Genomic DNA, 21,866 nt, shown 5'->3' with positions numbered 1-21,866 from the left:
CACATACCTTTTACATTAGAAACACTTTCCTTTATAAATAGAGGCAAGATCGTTTTCTCAAATATTAATGTAGTCGAACTATTACCAAGATGAGCTTAAAGATGTCCGACGGAAATTTTTGGATAGACTTTAAAAGTAAATCATATAATCACATTTTTATATATCATTTATACAATATACTATATTGCTAGCATTCTATAAAGATTTGGTCATTATACATTGACTGTTTTTAAATAACTTAAAATAATTCTTCTTGCAATAGAAGATATAGTATATTAAGACCCACAAACATCATAGCGCTGGGGTGCTGTAACAAAATGCTGCAATATTTTAGTACTATTTGGAAGGTTATCAGTTAAAAATGAAGTCAATGACAGAGAACACTAAATGAAATGCCTTTTAAAGTCTTTTCCTATAATTTACAGTCAGAAATGAAGAATCTAAAATTAATCTTAGTCATTCCATTGCGACTGGAAATGTCCGATATTCTTAATATCTTTAGAATGATATCTTAAATGTAATGAAATCGGCATCCTGAAAATTGACTGAAGAACAAAGACGAATATTTTACAAGATTTACTTCAAACTGCTGAAAGAGAAAGCTGAAATAAAAGCTTACCATTGTAGCACTGGTATTGGAGACCTAGCGGTCAAGAGTTTATGCAAAAGACAGCACAAAAACATAGACCAGTAAATACAACAATTGCAGAGGTTATACATAAAAGATTTGATGATACAGTTAAAAGCATGCTATTGCTAGTGTGAATGGGTTACGCCTGAAAATGGCTGCACCTAGAATATCCTGGTTACACCTTCAAAACATTTTATATTGAATATCCTGGTTACATCTAACTCTTTAAAACATTTCAATTTAAAATATCCTTAATACAACTTTAAAATATTTCAAATTGACAATAATTGTTGACTTTCATTGTGAAGTACTTTAATATTTCCAACATAAAAGTAACCCCTTCAAAATAGTTTAATCATAATTTACGATCAAACTGATTAAATATTATCTTATACTTTAGAATCATGATCTTATAAATACATATTTTAAGATATCAAATATCATTTCATTACTTTAATGTCTAAGAAATTTCTAATAAAACAAAATAGCTGAAGAAAAAAATATATATTCACTCCACAACCTGTACATGCAAAATAAAGCACCTGCAAAGGATGCCTAACGTATTAACGCAATGACGTCATGGTGTAAGCAATATTATTGTAATATAGTCACCGTAAATCTGTACACAATATGATTCGTCATGAAATATGCTAATTATCTAAATACACACATCACATGGTCAATTATTACAATACAAAATCCGTGTTCCTGAAAGAAAAGGCATGGCTACAAAGAATAGCTAAAACGAAGGCTAAACATGTCGCCATCTCACACTAGTTTCACTAATAAGAGAACTGCTAAATCCAGAACGTTGTAAAATCAAGTCAGGTATTCTATCATAAAGTATATCTAATCATCAAGTTGGTAGTGGAAATTTTCAAAAAAAAAAATATCTTGTATAATTTGGACTTTAAAATTAATTTTGTATAATTATATTAATTGTTGGCTTTTGATCAGTAAATTAAGGAAAATGAAAACAAAATACAAGTTTTAAAACTGCAAATTGCTATAGCCATTAACTTATTTACATTTTAATGAATCAATTTATTTGGCTGAAATGAGTTATCCCAGCAATTACAATAAATATTCTCAGGGAGTATGAAAGGAATTAGTATTAAAAATAATATGGCTATCATAGATAGTTCAAATTCTTCTTCCTAGAGGAAAAGGGATTGTTAAGAGAAGAGAAGACCTAGAATTTGTGTATTGTTTAGTAATAAAAATGTTTTGAATGTTTTACTCAAAATAAAACAGCTTTGCTGAAAACAATTTAATATTTACACTACATGATTTGTCATATGAATAACAACAACATTAAAATCATAACAATTTAAGGTCTGGGCCATCTTCCTCCAGGGGGTCCTCCTCTAGGTCTCATTTGCATTCCTCCACCTCTTCCACCAAATGGAGGTGGGCCTCTTCCTCCAAATGGTGGTCTGCCTCCTCTCATACCTCCCTGGTCAGGAGGACCTCGAGGTCTGAAAGGTGGGCCAGGTGGGGGGCCACCGGGAGGAGGGGGTCCAGGAGGTCCTCCAGGGGGAGGACCAGGTGGACCACCTCTTCCAGGTCCTCCAAATCTTTGATCAGGAGGAGGTCCTCTTCCTCCAAATCGAGGACCTCCAAAACCATCAGGTCTGGGTGGAAATCCGTCAGGGCGTGGGAACCTGTCCCCCATTAGACCAGGTGGTCTAAATGGTGGTGGGGGTCTTTGTCCTGGGGGTCCACCTCTGCCCATCATAGGTCTAGGTGGTCTTCCGCCAAAACCACCACGTTGAGGTAAAAATCCACCGCCATCCATTCTGGGGCCCATAGGTCCCATGAAATTTCCTGGAAACTGGTTGCTGTCTTGATTCTCATGCCAATTATCTTGCTTATTGCCCTCATCAGATGGACCACCTGAAGGTCCTCCCTCAGAGGCCTGAGACTCTTGCTGCTCATGTTGCCTCTGAATACTTTGCTGAATTGCCTGGACTTTGGCCATCACTTCTTGGCTTACACCACTTTCCGCAGCTGCTGTTGCATTCGTATCTTCAGGATTGTCCCATTTGCTTGGCCTTTTCCTTTCACGTCTTGGTTTATCATTATTTTGGGAGGAGTCTGAGTTTTTATCATAATCTGAATTGTTATACTGATTTTGATTTGAATCTTGTCCATAATTTGATCTATTTCCAGAATTGCCATTTTTGCCTCTTCCATAGCTATCTCTCTGATCGGCACTGCCTGGTCTCCCATGATCCCTTGCCGATTGGTTTTGATTAAAAGAAAACTGATCATTTGATCGTCCAAAACCAGCACCATGAGAAGGGTTGGAATGAGGTCGCCCCCTGCCCTGCTGATCACTATAGCCCCCTCTGCTACTTGGACGGCTATTGCTTTGTTGTTGGTTTTGGTTTTGCCAGTTTTTCAGTGTTTCAGCAAGATGAGCATGACTTGCAGCAGTTTGCTGAGCTAAGAGAGCATTAGCAGCTTCTGCTCTGAGAGCAGCTTCTGCTAGATTTCTCTTTTCTTGTAAACCCTTTACAAGTTCTGGTTGAGATGCAGCAGCATGAGCAAAAGCCTGCCCATAGCCTGGAATGACCGCTGCTCTTTCTGCTGCACCTGCTAGTCCTGCTGGACCTATCAGCTGCAGGTTTGACCCCCCAAACGCTACTGGTTGTCCAGCAAGAAGATGGCCTGGAGGAAGTCCCAACAAACTCTGTGCATTTAACTGCTGGGGATCAATGGCAAATGGAGCAGCAGCTCTTGGCCACTGAGGTTCCTGTTTGATTTCTTTTCCTTGAACAAAAGCTGCCATTGGTGGTTGTGAGGGTTCATCATCCTCATACTCTTGTTTAAGCAAATCAAGAGCACTAGAGCTTCCACTGTTTTCATATCTACCCCTTTTCTCTTGGGGTTCACTTTCCCTTCCACCTGATGATGCATGTTTACCTTGGCGCTCATACTCTCTGGTTCTAACTTGCTGGCCATAATCCTGCCCTTGGATGTATGCACTTTGTTGGAATCGATCTCCATACTGAGTTTGGGGTAATGGAGGTGCATTACTTGCTTGGTTTGTATATGAGCCACCCTGAATAAAACAAATGTTTAATTACATAGTGCAAAGGGTTAGCAAAAAGATAACAACTGCAGTTTCTTATTTTATTTATGTCTATTTCATCATCTAAATCTTAACCTTTCCATTCTAATAAATAATTCAATAAAACGTTAAAGAAATGTATGAAGTATTTTAAAAAAATGAATAAACAGAAGATTTTGATTTGTTATAAATCATATTCTTTTTTCTTGATTCTTATCATTAAAATCTAATTAAAAGTGTATTGTTAAGAACTGCAGTTGCTATATACATTATATTAGTCAAATGACTCCAATCTCTACACACAACTCATATATCCATGTCTCATGAGGATAATAAGCATTTGTATTTCTAAATGCTTTTCAGTTGTGACAAAAACACTAGTTTCAAAAATCTTGCACAATTTACAACTGAGTTCTAGCTTTAAAGTCTTTGACAAGTCCACAATGCTGAAATAATTCTTTAACCAATTAATACACGAGAAAACCCTCAAAATTTCCAATCAATTTATCACTCACAACATCTATACTGTATGTAGCCTTTAGCAAGCAAGTTAATGTATCTTATTCAGAACAATAAAGAAGTTTCCAGATGTTTACAGCCAAATAAACAGAACTTGAAAAGAAAAGAAAGGGGAACTGTTCCAGATGATAAAATAAAGGATTAGTTTAAATTATTCTATCTAAGTATACATAGAACTGGCATGCAAATTCCTCCACCATCTCTGCCGGTACAACACCCTCCAAAGCCTCTGATCTCATAATCCCTTCTGAGTGAACTGACAACAACAACCAGTTACCAACTTCTCAAAATCCAATACATTCTGAATTTATATTACTGTACAATATTTCCCTGCTTCAGTTTTACAACAATGACTTCATGTTAATTTATTCACATAGTACTTAAATTTAAATGTTACATCAATAATGAATTGCATCACATTTTATAAAACTTTATATTTACTCAAATCCATGGTGTTTTTTTTTATAGTATACCAGTATACACATGTATTTTTTATCTTTGTCAATTGAAAATTTATTTTTTCGGCTGAAATGTTTAAAATTAGGTGGACAACTAAACAGTTTGCTTTAAATTAGTATAGGTATTATAGTAGTGTAGATTTTTTTAATTGATAAAACTTATGAGTATTGAACAATGCAAGAATTAAAAGAAAAAAAACACAAGTGCAAAATAAATCATACCTATAAAGAACAAACATTTCATACTTCAAAATAGAGTTTTAGATAAAGCTATCAAAATTTCAAAGTAAATAAAATATTTCACACATGGGAAGTAATTAACATTATGAAAGAAATGAAATCGATACATTTTTTGTTGAATATTTCTGTAAGTTTAATCTCATTTTTTTCAATTAAATTGACTTGGTTTCATCATGCACAACTACACTTTATTTAGTTGCCATAAATTCTTTTGAAAACTATTATTTAAAATGAAAATCTATAAAACACAAAAAAAAGTTAGAGACTAGATTTCTGAAGACATGCTCATTATACTGGTAATCATATTGATCATACTGGAATTGATTTCCTAAAGAATGTTAATCAGCATTATATTTCAACTTGCTTCAGGTGCAATGACTACATTATCAGTAACAGCTGTGCATTTGTTATTTCACTTCTGTAAAGTAATCAGACCCAGCTAAAATAACTATCAACAATTAAAAGTAAATAAACTGACATACAATCTATTTGATTTGACTTCTGTTCTAGCTTTTAACAAACTGTTCTTTCATTGATTATGATAAGAATCATTTACCAAATGAAAATAGAATAATTGAAATTAATAATATTACATAAATGGATAATTTACCATAGCTTACTATCCTATGAAGGTTTTTTTCAAAATAATAAGAAGCAATAAGCTAGCTTAAAAATGTTGTCCATGTGAAGAAAATTTCTGAGTGAAAGCTATATTTAACTTTAAAAAAAATCAAATGAAATTTTAAAAAACAGCAATTTAATTAGAATCATGATATTTTCCTCCAATATCAATTTATGTACAAATGGCTCTCATTCTGATTTTACTTTATATTCATTAATACTTTTTACATGTTAATGTTAAAGTTTTCCCTGACAAATATGGCATCAATTATCTGCTATTAACGCTTGTAAATATAAAATATATCAATGTTATCTCTTTATTAATTAATATAAAGTTTCTGTACATGTCCATTTATCAAATGATTCACATGGTGCTACAGGGCATATTGTTTTCATAATATAAGGGAGTGATGCATACAAATAAACAAGCTTTTATATGGATGAGGATAACTCAATACAAGTTAAGGTAACTAAAGGGGGTAAAAAAAATCCTGAAAACAAGTGAAAGGAACAAGATGATGGAAGTCATCAAAGAAATCCCTTGTTCTGCTGTGGAATGAGACAACTGTAACCTAGCTACAAATGTCAAAGCACAAGAAACAAAGCAAAGTTTGTTTAAGAATATTTATAACAAAATCCCATTCAATACAATAATGAGGGAAACAAGGGAAAAAAAACAAGTTGTGTGACTGACCACCTTTGTATGGAGAGGATTGACGTTAGTAATTTACTGTAAAAATCCTGAAAAGTGTGTTTGTTGACATGAATGTTCTACATATAACACAGTCACACACTGAAACAATATACATGGGTTACTGTGTCAGGACAACCTGACAGTGTAGAGAAAGAGACAATACTGTATGGACTAAATTGAAATTCTATGATTTATTATCATACATTCAAGCTGTACTCGTTAGGCTTTAATAAGACTGAGGAAAGGTTAGGACAATACCACCAAAGAAGAAGGAACTGGATCAGTTTTTCATTGTGATGAAACTTATTCATAAAAGCATTTGGGTGTGTACATCAATTATCATTACATGTAAATTACTCTTTAAAGGGGCATGGTCACGATTTTGGTCAAATTCTATTTCTATGTTTTTATTATCTATAATGCTTTAAAAATGCATTTCTAATGATCAAATAAAATTTGAGAGTCATTCGTAGAGTTATAAGCAAGATACAGGGCTCACAATTCTTTGTCATGTAAACAAGGCTCGTGCCCTGTTTTTGTTTACATAGGTTCAATATACCAGTAAAAAATCTTTTTCCAACCTTTTTGTCTGTCTTTTTATTTATTTTAAGCATAGATAAACAGTTCCTAACGTTTAAAACACTCGTTTTAGGTTTAAAACTGAAATTATTATTTCAACGTTCAAAATGTAAACAAACGCTTTGTTTACATAGCAAAGAATTTCAAGCTCTGTTACTCGCTTATAACTCAACAAATGACACTCAAATTTCGGTTGCCTATTTAAAATGCCTTTCTGAAGCATCGTAGATATTAAAATCGGAAAAATAATTTTTGATCAAAATTGTGACCATGCCCCTTTAATGTAAGCAGATAGTATTGGGTATCTTAAAATTACATACATGTATATCATAACTTTATTCTTCATAAATGACTTTCCAATATATTACTTTACAAAGAAAATCAATACAAATGTTTAGAATTATCCTTAAAAATTAAATATTAATTTAGTTTTACAAACAGATTATTTACTAATGTCAAAATTCAAAAGAACAAAAGCTAATGAGGGTGGTATTGTCCTTGTAATGCTAGATGTACATACCTGGCGCATGTCTGCAGGTGGTTGGAAAGGTTTCTGACCAAATCTGCCTGGCTGACCACGGGAGGCCCCATCATTGTTGTACCTGAATCATTAACCCATGGTCAATACTCTTACTAATTCACCTGGGGTTAACAATGCTTCATTATTTAAACGATTCTTAATCATATTTTTTTTTATGGTTTGATCATTGGGTATTGATAACATTGAAAAAAAATCTACAAAATAAGGATATAAGCTAAAATTTAGTAGAAGCTTTCATGTAAAAATTATTGCGGTATTAAATTCAAGATTAAAGTATAATAATTTTGGCAAGCTATTAGATTTCATCATAACATAACTTCATTCACATCCCATCACAATATTACCAATTGTTAAGTGTTGAAGTAATGAAAAAATATTTATCAATATACAAAATTTCTTGTCAAATATTTCAAACCTTTCAACAAGTGCTTGAACATCCCTCTTTTGTAGTTCCACATACTCAATGCTGTCAAACAATGGATCGTTATCATCAGGTAGTTTGAAGTTGGACTTCATTTCTAATACTGCAGACTCTGGTACAAACTTTCCTAAAAAATTTCATTAGTTATATAATTTTAATCAAAATCTAATCAACAATGGAAATGAAAAGTTAAGGTACTTCACTACACCTAGACTTATACTTTTTAAGACACTACGTCAGAAGATGGTGATTTAAATGTTTTGTTAAACTGTTTGTATCAATCAATTCAGATGTATATCGTCATAGCTCAGTGGTTAAAGTATCAGGCTTGTGAACCGCAGATAATGAGTTCGAAACCACCTGTGGCTTTTGTTCATGTTTACTGAATGAAATTTTAAAAATATCATTTTTATCCAAAATTGCACATTTTTTTTTGCCTATTTGACGTATATACTTCTAGTCCATCATGATCACTATCATAATCAAGTAATTTTCTGCTGATTTGAGACACTATTTGAAGGTGTAGTGAAGTACCTTAAGCATCATGATTCCCTAACACTCCTACTTTCCCACTCATTAACACACAAGTGTATTAATTCATCCCCTCAAACTTCAGAATCAGGTGATAACAAACTGTCCCTCAAAATGAATTCTACTTAACCTTAAATCAAGACATACCATACAGGAAATAAAGTACATGTAAAATAATTAAAACTTTGCATGTGTTGGATGGTAATTTCATTGTACATGTATATAGTACAAACCATCTTCAGCTGTACGCTTTTCAGCTCTCCTTGTCAATTCTGAATCTTCTGGCTGTAGTATCATGGCACGCCGAAAAAATCCAGAAAAATTTTTCATTTTCCTTTTTCTTGCAGATGGGTACACATTGGTTTGATCCAGTATGTAGTTTCTATTTTTGTTTTTAGCTGTTGAAAAGTTAATTACAATGATTATATTAAACATCAAATGTTTTTAACATCAGAAAATTTCTGAAATTTTCAGATTTTCTAATGAACATTACCAATTTCGAACAATTTGTTGAGGGCTTTTGTGGCTTTGTCTATAAGGACTTCCCATCTGCCATTGTAATTATTTTTGCGGGGCAGTCCCATCACCTTCATTTTGTCTATCAGTGTGTCTGTTCCTATAATGTTGTATCTCTTTTCAGGGTAACTCCTCTTCATGTTTTCTGCCAGAGTTGTCTTCCCAGCACCGGGTAATCCAATGATCATGATCATCTACAATCCACAAGCACATGTTATTCAGAACTTACTAAATAATGAGATATATATAAAGAATAAAAAGCTTTCATTTTTAATATAATGCACTGTATTAATTCATTAATACAATTAATTCAATGTACAATCTTAAAGTAAATATGTATGTGTTAGAAACTTACTTCACATTCATTCTTTTTCTCTGGAGCATCCATGCTTTTAATCTTTTCAGGAACCTGTTGTACATAGTTGTAGCCTTGTGGAGGGGGATACCATGTACCTTCTTGACCAAGGTTCATACGGAATCTAGGTTACAGAATAAAGCAGGGATATACTGGTACATGTATTGCAAACATTACCAACAAACAAATATTATTGAAAACAGAAACTTACTTAATGAAACAAAAAAAGGTTACAAATACCTGGAATTTTTTGTAAGTATGTGTGGAAACAGGGCCTTTTCCTTAATGCCAGGTGTGAATCCATGCAGAGTATGGGCTATTCCCAGCCACTGTCCATTTTTCATGTATGATATCGTAGGAGGCTGTGTGTCCATGTCTAGTAAAGCCCCAATCACATCACCTTGTCCAAACTTCTCACCATAATTTCCAAACTTGCAGTTCTGAGAGAATCTTCCTGTACCCCCATATCCATAAGAGTATGGCTCCTCTCCTAGAGAATTGTGATAGACATATTTATCAAATCAATGTATAATCTTTCAAAATCACTATCTGAACTTCAATTGTGTTTCATTGAAGTATCCCTATACAAGTGTGCACTAGACATCTTGTACATGTGTATACCTAGTTGGAGAGAACACTCTTCTAGAGACCAGCCCACTCGAATGATGTGAGGATCTTTCTCCTGATGGTCAGTGCCAAAGTCTGTCTGTTGATGCTCTGTCACTTGTATCTCATAGTACGCCTAAAATTCACATGTTATATCATGATATAATTTAGGTTAAGTAATGCTTTTTAAACTTGTGGTCAATTTTTTTGTAAGCCAAAATATTGAAAATACAATGCCAATCACTAAATCATCAAATAATACAGAACATGTATTTCATGTAGGCCACTGCACATGTAGAAAGCAACCAACTAACCTTTCCCCTATAAACTCCATGGGTTGCTTTTACTCCTGCCCAACAAAAACAGAATGCAGATGGCTCAGATAAAGGACGGGCACCATATCTATAATGAGTTGAGAAAGAAAATTGAATAAAAAAATTCAAATTTTTTAATAATCTTGAACAAACATAAAATTTAGATCACACATAAGTCTGAATAATCTGTGTCAGTTACAGGCTTTCACTGTTGTTGAATTGCTTCCCAAATGCTCACAATATAGTTAAAAATAATTGAAAGAGTTGCTCCAAAACATTTTTTTTTTTACATTTTAAATGAAGTTTACTCTATACTAAGTAAGATTATAAAATCCCCTAATTTTCCAAGAATTCATCAATATTTATGACACACTCAATACACATTCTGGTAATATTTTCTACTTAATATTTTTCTGCCATTTTTGTAACACCACTTTGTAAAACTTCATGTTGTTTTCAACAGTTAATCATTTCTGTTGCTCGTATTCATGCTATTTTAGAGTTAGGATTAAATAACAAATAGCATGTCTACATTGTCGGTAAACAGGGTGGATTACATAGTTAAACTTGATCTGTAGTATATCATCATTTGAACGGTAGATCAAATTATCTTCTAAATTACGTACCCGTCATCATCCAGCACTAGATGAAGATCACTGTTGTAGTCATCCAACATTACAATGGACTTCTCAGAAGCCTCTTCTACATGTTGCACCATTTCACCCATACCATACATACTTGCCAAACTGTAATGATTTCAAGAGTAGGATACTACCTATGTATTCTCAAAATACTTAATCAACAACCACATTTCACAAAAAATCAGAGACATATGAAATTCAAATTCAGAATTAATTTTACCTTGCTGCCCGGCCTCCATCAGCATATGCTAGTTTCAGTGCAGCGTTAGGGTCTAGTTGTAACATCTGTGGTTGAGGAGTAAGACTCTGACCTGCTGATGTCAAGGACAAAGCTTGTAAGCCGCCGTGAGTTGGTGTAGCAGCGAACCTCTGAGCTGCTGCTGCCGCCAAAGGTAAACCAGGTAAGAATGCTGAGTGACCCAGGGCTGTCCCTCCCCCTAAAGCTGCCTGACCATACATACTCTGACTTAATGCTGCCTGTCCTAGAGCAGCCTGGCTGAATGCCCCATGTCCGAGAGCACCTTGGCCTAAGGCTGTCTGCCCTAATGCAGTCTGTCCTAATGCAGTCTGTCCTAGAGCAGTCTGTCCTAGTGCAGTCTGTCCTAGGGTTTGTCCCATAGCTGCCTGTGCTACCAGTGCCGGACTGACTCCTGTCTGACCCATGGGACTCTGACTGATGAGACCTGCCTGGCTTAAAGCAGTCTGTCCTAGAGCTGCTTGGCTTACCATTGCCGCCTGGCCCAATGCCGCCTGACTCAGTCCTGCTTGTCCTAAGGCAGTCTGACCCCTCTGGGGCTGCACACCTTGTGGTAACCGCACAGCCATCATGTATGGTTGGGGAACCATCATAGGAACTAATCCAGCTGGATACTGATTCATATTTATTCCCAGCTACAAAATAAATATATATATGTTTTATTTCAAGTAACACAAAATGACCTTTCATTCAATAATGGTAAGTTGAAATTGATAAAGGTGAAATGTGCTTTTTGAAATAAGATTAAACAACCTCTATTCTATATAGAATTACTGTGCAATAAGTGAATATTTTAACTCCAAAAGAATCACAAGTTCATTGGTGGTTGCTTAATACATCATTCCAACAATTCATTTAACCGTCAATCTTTTATCAGTGTTTAAACGATGTCTATTTACATGCAGTGGTTTGTACTTGTAGAGAGGTTAAGCATTAGAATGTGTATGTGTACTAAAACTAGACTAAGGAATCCTCTAATCTTATACACATTACATCACTGAGGGTGAAGCACTCTCACTGGCCCAAAGCGTCAGTGATAGTGAAGCTCTCCCTCAGGATAATGTCGATAAAAAATATAATTATGTGTGAATAATGAATATAAAAAACTATACCCTACGAACTTGAAATCTTCGGAAAAAAATCTCAGAATCTGACACTATCCTTTAGCTTGGATATTTCCATAGACAAAACTTAATGTATGAAATATGACACCATTATTGTAGGTCGAGCATGTAATGTTAAATTTAACTTTGGCTTGACGGTGCAGTGTGTTTTGGGTAGGCAGGCGGATCCGGGTAACCCGAATTACCGAAATGGTGCCTGTAGGCCGAGCATGTGATGTTAACTTTAACTTTGGCTTAATGGTGTGTTTTGGGTAGGCAGGCGGATCCAGCTTAATATTATTCTTCCCACTTTACAATATCAAACTGTTCTTTTATTTATAAATAAAAAAATCTGCACTCAGCCAAACGCTTACATCGCTTACAAATTATCGAATAAGATTTTAAATAATTTACCATATATAAGGCTAAGATTTTAGTGTACATGTATCACATTACAAGAACATGTTTGAGCTTTAGTCTTGCCTGTACGGCATACATGACAATGCAATGCTGCAATGAGGTCTTACATGCAAAGGAAGTTTAGAACATTTGCATTAAACCTAACGCATTTCAGATTACAAAAACAGAATGAATCTATAAAAATTTACAATATTTACCTGCTTCGAATTCAATAGGACTGTATTTCCTCTACTTTTTTTCTCCTTTTATCGCGGCGTCATTTTTTCTATCAAAATGGCGACGGAGCGGGTTATAAATAAATCGTACGTATAATTATTCGACCTCGACAGACTAAATAGTTTTTCATGTAATACTTACAATGTTTTACGAGTATATCTTTTATATGCTTTACCATGCGTCACTTTAATCAACATGATATACATAAAAGGAAAAAGGAGGTTCTTACAAGCTCCACAGATATCCCTTTTTTTTTTGGGGGGGGGGGGGTATCATGGTTACAGAGCATCCTTTTTTTTTTTATTAAATTAATATTGTGATATCAACTATTTCATATCAACAGTTCTTAAAACAATACAATTGTATAACCAAATGATAACATATTCTGTGTATCAATCTTATCACAATGAATATAATGAATATACTGCATGGTTCTTACAATTAATTAGGCATCAGACATTATATAGGCTATATAATTATCGCATAATAAAAACAAATAATTAATATCCTCTACCCAATAATGATAAACCTTGTTTATAATTGGTAGTGGGTATATATTTCTTTATTTCGAAAAAAATTACATAACGTCTGGTGCCTGTGGATATTTCCTATTGAAATAATCACATTAACAACCATGTGCTGGCACCTGATTGTATTTTTTTTTTTACAACAAAGTGGCATCTTTGAGATGGTCTTTTGGTATTTGTCATACTGGATTATTATACTTTCATGTAAAATACACTGAAATCTGATTGATTTAGACGCAGTTGGAAATCCGTTCTATTACCCTCAGTGTTAGCAACACACTTGGCAACAGGTAACACAACGAATTGTTACATGAGCGTAAATTATGCGTGTATGGTTCGCCGTAGAATTCACTTAATATCTATATTAAACAGTAAAATTTTCTTTAAAAATAAGACATTCAGAATAATAAAATAAATAGTGCCTTTTTGGGAGGGTACAACTGTGAAAACCATTGTCAACCGACGCTTCGCGTCGGTTGACAATGGTTTTCGAGGGGTGTCATTTTCAACGGTTACCCTCCCAAACAGGCACTATTTATATATTATCATCTACTGTGGAATCATTAGATTTCGTGGTGGCTCTATTTTCGTGGGTACCTCTCATCCACGAATTAACATCCTCCACGAAATACTTATTTAGGATCATTTAGTCATGTTTCCTTCTTTGGTACAAGATAAAACACAAAATTACGGCCCTTCAAACCTAATGAATTTAAACAATCCACAAAAATTGGCCCACCACGAATTTAAGTGATTCAACAGTATTCAAACAGTTGATATCACCAATTCAAAATAAAAATATCCCCTAATTTAAATGAATATGCAATATCAACTACTAGAATTCAAATTAAGGTGACATGTATCTTTCAAAAAGGTAATATCACTTTTTTAAACGGGTGATATCATTTACAGTCAAACTTCATTATCTTGAACTAGATGGGACTATTTAAAAACTTTGAGATATCCGAGTATTCAAGATATCTAGGGGAAAATACTGTAAAATACGTGGTTGGGGCTTGCCGATCATTTCGACATATCCATTGTATACTAGCGGAAAAAAGAAACTGCATTATAAAATTTAGTATAATTTTTCTATATCTATTGTTTGTATTTATAAAATTTAAACAATCGATAATGGTAATGTTTTTGACAATATCGGATGGTAACCGTCCGGGTGCACGGACTTTTTCATGGTTAGTGAGCACCTGTTGTTTATTGAAGAAATTGTACGCACGAGTTTTACGGGCCAATACTGTTTGGAATAAGAACTGTAAAGGATTTGTTTAAACTTTTTTTGTTAAGGAAACAAAATTTACCCCTATGTCATGCCACGACTCAACGAAAACCAACTTAATCGTGCTGTTGGGATGCTGCAAGCTGGAATGGCACAAAATACTGTAGCAAGACACTTTGGAGTTCATCGGAACACCATCCAGTCATTATGGAGACGTTTTCAACAATCTGGCAACACCCAGGATCGACCGCGCTCTGGGCGCCCTCGTGTGACGTCACGTCAACAGGACAACCATATTAGACTTGTGCATCTGAGAAATCGTTTTCAGACAGCAACTTTGACTGCCCGTAGCATTCGACCAATTAGTCCAAGAACTGTGCGTAATCGTCTGCGCGAGAAAAACATCAGACCAAGACGTCCAGCGGTGCGCCCAGTATTGCTTCAACGTCATTGTATCGCCAGACTAGCGTGGTGCACACTACATCTGCGATTCAGAATACAGGACTGGGCCAATATTCTGTTCACTGATGAATCCAGATTTCATTTGGATAGCAGTGACGGCCGTTGTAGGGTGAATCGTTGCGTTGGGGAGCGTTACCAGGACGCTTGTGTTGTGAAACGTCGACAATTTGGTGGAGGTAGCGTTATGGTGTGGGGTGGAATATCAGCACGTGGAAGGACCCCTCTACAAATTGTCAATGGAAATCTGACCGGCGTACGCTATCGAGATGAAATTATTCAGCGTCATGTGATACCCTTCAGACAGACATCAAAATCACATCACTCTGCAGCAAACCAACCCTCTAAAAATCCTTAAAATGCCATTATCTCAAGAACGGAAATGACGTCATCAACCAAAAAAATTTCTGATAAGGTTCAGAACATAGGAAGTAAGATCGGAAAATTTCGTGCAAATCTGTCGAACCATTTCTGAGATATCGCGTGCACAAAAAGTGTTAAGAAAAAAAAAAGAAGAAAAAGAATTCGAAGAATAACAATAAGGTCTTCCGTTGGAAACGGAAGACCTTAATAAGAAGAAAAAGAAGAATAAGAAGAATAAGAAAGTCGACAAAAACAATATGTCTGCCCTTTGAAAGGGGAGACATAATAACAGTGAATTTCAAGTGTGCTGAAATTGACGTTATTCGACGTTGACATAATGTTTTACGAGATGTTGTTACGAATACATGTGTTAACAGTATTACAAAAAATAAAATTTCTTCATTGTAATTTTTATTTTTTTTTCATATATTAAATAATGCACAGTTTCATTTTTCCGCTAGTATATTAAATAATGCACAGTTTCTTTTTTCCGCTAGTATATTTGAGATATCAGTGTTTGAGATACTGAAGTTCAACTGTATTTTAATAAGTGACATCACATACCCGTATTCATTTTGAATATTTAGAGCTTCACAGGATTTCATCACATAACCAACCAAGTTCTTAAGTGAACTATTTTTTTTTAAGCTGAGGGGGATGTTTTATATCAAGCAAACATACTGTCAATCATTTATCTATTATAGTTTCATACAATTTACATTATGTATATAAGAGAATAATCTGAAAATTAACATCTTTAGTGGTATATAAATTACATGTAAATATTTAATAACTCAAAAGTCACGACATTTTCACAGTTTATTGATGGACAGTACAATAAGCCAAACTTTCCAATCACTTAAATAACAATATACCCGAATCTTGGAGAAAAAATATCATCAAAATGTACAGTCATATCCAAACAAAATGTAATAATATACATTTACATGTGACAATAGTAAATTTCACTTCTTTTAAGTTCATTTTAATCCTTGGTCAATTAATCTTCATTTCTACTGTATGTCAAGCTCCTTTTCATTTCTTTCCATCTAAAAAATTAAAAGACAAAACCCTTTTATTATTTTCATTTAAACAAGTTAAAATAAACGTAAAATGTAGTTGAAAGCCAATCGTAATGAAAAACAGATACCTGTTTAGCAGAAAAATTTGTATTAATATTAGATTAAGCAACTTTTGACTACAGACTTAAAGTAAAGATTTAAGGAACAATAATATTACAGGTTTAGAAGAAATGAATCAGCGGAAGTACATACCATCATCATCACTGCTCTCCTCATCATCTTCGTCATCGTCTTCATCATCCTCATCATCATCATCGTCTTCAGATTCAAATGTATCATCAGGTATATCATAAATTCTCATAACAGGCTGCAAAAAATAATCAGAGTACAGATATAGTTGTCCAGCTCCTAAACAACACTTCATTTTTATGTTTGACTGCTTATTTAAGCAATGAAATTCCTTCATTTACACATATACACTGTACTGAAAACTTTTGTAAAAAATAAAACACAATGAGCCCACCTTGTTGGGGTCTTTCATGATCAGATATTTTCCTTCTTTGAGTTTCATACAGGTGTCAACAATACACCTGAGAACCCCCCATGCATTTTCCATGTTGAGATTAATCTGATTCGCAAATTCAGTTGGTTTAAACTGCTGTGTTCCAAGGATCACATGTTTACTTGTGTCTCGGTGATGCACACGTGAAACATAGCTGAAAACAGAGAGACAAGTTCTTCATGTGTACTTGCATTTTCATAATACTTTAGACATATAAAATAATAACTTTAAAAAATTCTTATAATAGGGATGCAAATGGCAGAAGAAAAGGGACAATCATTTAATGGTGGCTCTGTATTGATCTCTGAAGTAAACATTTTTTTTAAAAAATCAGCTGATCCACTAATAAATCACATCCTTGTTATGATTAGTAAGGATATTATGTCATACTGCATAAATAGGAGAAAATCTCACCCAAACTTGATCTGGTCTGATCCTGCCAGTAGCGAGCAGACAGTCCACTTGGCCAGTTTACAGCTGTTGTTTTTCAGCTCTGTAGCCAACACAGCTCCTCTCTGGTTGTCAAGGCGACTTCTCCAGTCTACTCCACCACTATACTGCAAAGTCACATGTCAAAATAATGTCAGTTTATGAAATAAATGTATTAAATATATTCTACAATAAAGATACCTTGGGGCCTTTTCTTTACTCTTACTTTAATATCAAAAAGATTCAAATCAATTCTGCAACACTTATCCTAAATACTTCAACATTACATTGGTAGATAGTTTCTTTCAATAACATACAAGTAAATACAAAAGAGTTTTGATTGTTGAAGATGAAAGGATTGCCCTAAAAAAATATACTGAAAATGATTGTTACTTAACATGCATGAATGATTATAATCTCCTACTAAATAACAAAATATTTAAAATGTTTGTACCTGCAACATTTTACAATGTTAATTCATACTCGGGGAGAGAGGGGTTTTAGATGATAAAATGTTAATCAATACTCATTCACTTTAAACATTTCAGAACTAGAGACTACTTACCCTAGAGTCCCATTCATTGAGGGTTTTGATGTTGATAAATTGAAGTTCTCCATTGGGTCCCATCAGTACAGCATCATGTTCACATCGACATATCAACTCAATGTCATTTCCGAGTTCGAATTTACGATACCTGTTTGAAGAAAACAAACATTTTAAATATTGGTGTTACATATACAAAAGGCAAATACATAAACTTGGGAATATTTTATTATTAATATATAAATTAATATTTACCTATATCCAACAGATGCTATATTAGAAACATCATCATTTTGAACAAATGGGTTGGATTTTTCAAAGCTATACTTTTCATCCCCCTGATAATGTAAAAAGAAAATTATACAAATAAAAAAGTGGTTTATACAAGATTTAGTCAATATCAAGCCATATTTAGAGCATAAACATTTTTTTCTATCTTCAATAAAAAGAAGAAACTGACCATTCTTAGCACTTGCTGAGAGAAGTTGTGGTTGATAAATGTGGCCTCCAGAGCCAGGTTTCGGGGTGAGTTGATGCTGTTTCCTTCGTCCTGAGGTGGCTCAGTGGCTGTCTCGCTCACAGATAGCAGGTCAAACTCTGAGTCATCTCGTTTGTCGAAGAAGAGCTTGTTTCCTACTCGCTGTACAATGATGTCCCAAGAGTACACAGATCTTGTGCAGCACATCAGTGTAGCCAAAATAGCATCAGTGGCAAACACATTTCCACTGGACTTGGCAAGCTGGAAATTTACAAATCATTAAAAGCAGTATATGATATGCATAATTTATATATCAATGTGAAAAAGCATTCAATGTTGAACATTTAAACAATGTTAAACATATCATATAATCATATAAAAAAAAAAAGATGTCTACATTTGAGAAATGATGATGAGGAATACATTTACAGCGAATTACAGAATACCAGTAGAGTTTTCAATAGCTTGTTGGATTGCTCAATAGGGTATTCAATTTGGTCAGCAAGGTATCACATCAGGTTTAAATCTAGGTCCTGTGGTTACCCAAGTTTAGATTGTTATTTTGCACTCAACCAATTCATTTGGCACAAAGAAAACCTCTAGAACACTCTCTCCTATTGTTAGCTATTCTATTCATAGACCTTTAAAAAGAATGTTCACCTGAACAGCACTGGATTCTATAGAGCATTGGAGCTTGGAGTAATTTGAATTTTGTTTTTCCAAAAATGTAATTCAAAAGACATTTCAGAAGAAACAAACAAAAGAGAAATGCATAACTTTAAGAATTACGGAGATATTTTTTTCCTGCAAAAAAATATTAGACATTTTGGTTCCTCAATTCTTGGTGCAACATACAGCGCTAAGAGTTTTTTTGTGCTGTGACTGCTTAATTAGTTCAGACTTTTATAGCAGTAATGTAGGACAACAGGGAGAAACAAAAAAGGCTCAAATTTGCAAATGTTTACTAGATTAACTCACTTTATCGCTGTCATACCTGAGTAATCACATGACCTAGATTTAAACCTAATGTGATACCTTGCTGACCAAATTGAATACCCTATTGAGCAATCCAACAAGCTATTGAAAACTCTATCGGTATTCTGTAATTCGCTGTAAAGACAATTGGGCTTTATACCAGGATTTCAGGTGAAAAAGTTTTTATATGCAACTCTGAATAATCTTAATCTCATACCTGTCTGATGATTGGGTCATCAGTAGTGGTGACCTTGTGGAACACTCTGTCTATCCTCTTCATTCGTTTCTCATTCTTGGTTGTCACTCTATCGTACTGCTTATCATAGTACTCCATGCTGCCGCATTTTAGCCTGCAACCAACACGTGCTCGAATGTGATTATTATCATAAATTCATTGTAAGCACCTTGCTGTAAACACTTATCTGTGGGCCTACGCTTATCATGAGAAAACACAGCTTTATGCTGCTTATATTCCATTGATAGAACTAAAAGTTGTAGAGTTTTCAACAGCTGTATGCAACTTAATCTCTAATTTAAAATAAGGAAAACAAAAGAAGGAAAATGCCCCTTTGAGGCAACTACTGGAAAATTCATCAAAATACATTCTGGTTTCCAGCTGTAACTTACAGGTCTTCTCCATCATCCACTGATGGCATACTGAGCTTGGACAGTCGGGGGAAATCCATCTCTTCCACCACCTCCCAGCTGTCCTTAACCTGAACAGAGGCATCCCTGTTCTTCAGAGGCGCCTATAAAGGAAACAAGATAACCATAAAAGTTAAGCCATTTTGTAAATACGAGGAATTGAAAAAAATGTGTTGTAGAGGTATTTACATATATCTTAATTTGTCTGTACTGTAAGTTGGTATGATTCTATTATATTTTTTCATTGTCAAGTTTTTTGGTGGGTTAAGATACAAATCTTAATTTTCATAATTCTACATTTGTACATCAGCTGAAAAAGACATCTTGTAAATGCTTAGTTTCTCTCCTCAAACCAAATCATATTAGTTTCTACTGTGTGTATTGAGTTTTTTACTTGTTAAAAGTTTAATTTGAAAATACATACATACATATATGATTGATCATTAGAACTTTATTTCTTTTCATTGCCAATTGCTGTCACCTATTTCCTATTGTTATTTCAACAAACCACTTTTACTGTTGTTTTTTACTTCAATTTGTACCTTGTTTCTGTTTTCCTGCATTTGCTTTCCAAATTGCTTCTGCCACTTTCTCAACTGCCTCTGTCTATCTCTGTATCAATGTAAAATTTATTTTGATGTCAGCAATTCTTCGATATCATTCTAGCAGTTTTCCGATGCCTTTCTACATTCATTCCTTACCTCTCCCTACTCTTCTGCATCTTGGAGAGCACCTGCATGTTGGCCTGGTTCTGCTGTTGTCTTCTCTCTCTTTCCCTTCTCTGCTTGTTCTGAAATTCATCCAACATGTATTTCATTATGTATAAATGTATAGTTTGGCTTTGTTTTGAATACTCGTTTTATGATGATAAACTTTCTAATAGCCAATCACATTTGAATAACTTTCAAATTGTAATTCAACAACGCAATTCCTAACCTGCTGGAACACTCTGCGGCCTCTCTGGTATTGAGGTTTCTGGATCTTAGAAGTATCCACCAGCTGGAAGCTGTTTTCATCCTCTTCATGAAAATAAGCATACTGGCTTGCGCCCCCACCAAATGCAGAGGAATATTTTCCTACCAAACACAATTACACAATACAGAATATGTTAATACTTACAATATCACAATATGTTTAAAATCAAGAAGATATGATCGCTGAGTAATTACCTAGATGTCTTTTGTCTTGGTAAGTGGCACCAGTCCAATCAGATACCTAAAAGATAAAGAATTTTATTTTTTGCATTTTAAATTCATTACCCATGTGGCATATTATATCCCAAACGGGCTATTATATCCCATTTGGGCGATTGGTCCAAACCTGCTCATCGCAGGAATATAATTCTTTATAAGACTTTGTTTCATAGATTAATTATCATTAATTGAATAGATAATAAGATATACAAACATTATGATTAATCTAATGTTATTAATACAATATTCATCAAGATCTTTAACTTGCAAGTTATTTTCCGAGAATTTTCGGAATACCGGCTACCATACGGGTATACGAAATTACCTTTCCCAGGCGATCTCCCTTGGAAAATGGCTGGTATGGCAAATCTTTAAATTGATCTGGAATCGCACAAGGACCCCACCCACTTGGGTTGTCCTGTATTTGAGGAGGATTGAAATGAGCCATGCCGTAATGGAACTCAACGTGACCAATCAATATGGCGGAACCGGTGCAGTCAACTGTTTTGTATTCCGATCCCGACCTTTTAGTGGAAAAATGTATTGAACTGTCATTTTCTGTCATTACTAGTGAGCCAATATGCAATGCTGTAATGTGTGAGCTTATGAAAAGTTTTTATACATTGCAGATCATAGATTCATGGCCTTTCCATTCTGAGAGGCTCACAGGCCACATAATTCACCTGAGAAATAAAAT

General features: G+C 34.4%; 1 protein-coding gene across 1 annotated transcript; it reads right to left on the bottom strand.

The window, feature by feature from the left end:
- Nucleotides 1-561: 561 nt before the first annotated feature.
- Nucleotides 562-21,683, bottom strand: LOC128165577 (uncharacterized). Its single transcript, XM_052830240.1, has 23 exons — nt 21,495-21,683; nt 21,146-21,191; nt 20,913-21,052; nt 20,678-20,766; nt 20,519-20,588; nt 19,959-20,080; nt 19,549-19,681; nt 18,339-18,617; nt 18,134-18,216; nt 17,900-18,029; nt 17,320-17,462; nt 16,867-17,059; nt 10,964-11,634; nt 10,729-10,848; nt 10,103-10,190; nt 9,804-9,924; nt 9,423-9,672; nt 9,183-9,306; nt 8,805-9,021; nt 8,545-8,709; nt 7,775-7,907; nt 7,339-7,420; nt 562-3,698 (listed from the first exon to the last, which is right to left on the bottom strand). Exons 1-23 carry the CDS (start codon nt 21,615-21,617, stop codon nt 1,962-1,964), a joined length of 5,259 nt encoding a protein of 1,752 aa, XP_052686200.1. The 5' UTR covers nt 21,618-21,683; the 3' UTR covers nt 562-1,961.
- Between the last annotated feature and the right edge of the window lie 183 nt (nt 21,684-21,866).

The sequence above is a fragment of the Crassostrea angulata genome, chromosome 10 (assembly GCF_025612915.1).
Source record: "Crassostrea angulata isolate pt1a10 chromosome 10, ASM2561291v2, whole genome shotgun sequence".
Classification (NCBI taxonomy): Eukaryota; Metazoa; Mollusca; class Bivalvia; order Ostreida; family Ostreidae; genus Magallana; species Magallana angulata.
Note: the sequence above shows the minus strand (reverse complement) of the source record. Positions and strands in the feature narration are given on the sequence as shown.

What these genes read in the sequence shown, in the direction of transcription:
- LOC128165577 (XM_052830240.1), bottom strand. Translation starts at nt 21,617, where the DNA reads ATGGCTCATTTCAATCCTCCTCAAATACAGGACAACCCAAGTGGGTGG. An exon ending in GTGGATGATGGAGAAGACCT is followed by an intron (nt 19,682 to 19,958) that starts GTAAGTTACAGC and finishes TGTTGGTTGCAG; the next exon opens with GCTAAAATGCGGCAGCATGG. An exon ending in ATGGAGTTTATAGGGGAAAG is followed by an intron (nt 9,925 to 10,102) that starts GTTAGTTGGTTG and finishes TGTGAATTTTAG; the next exon opens with GCGTACTATGAGATACAAGT.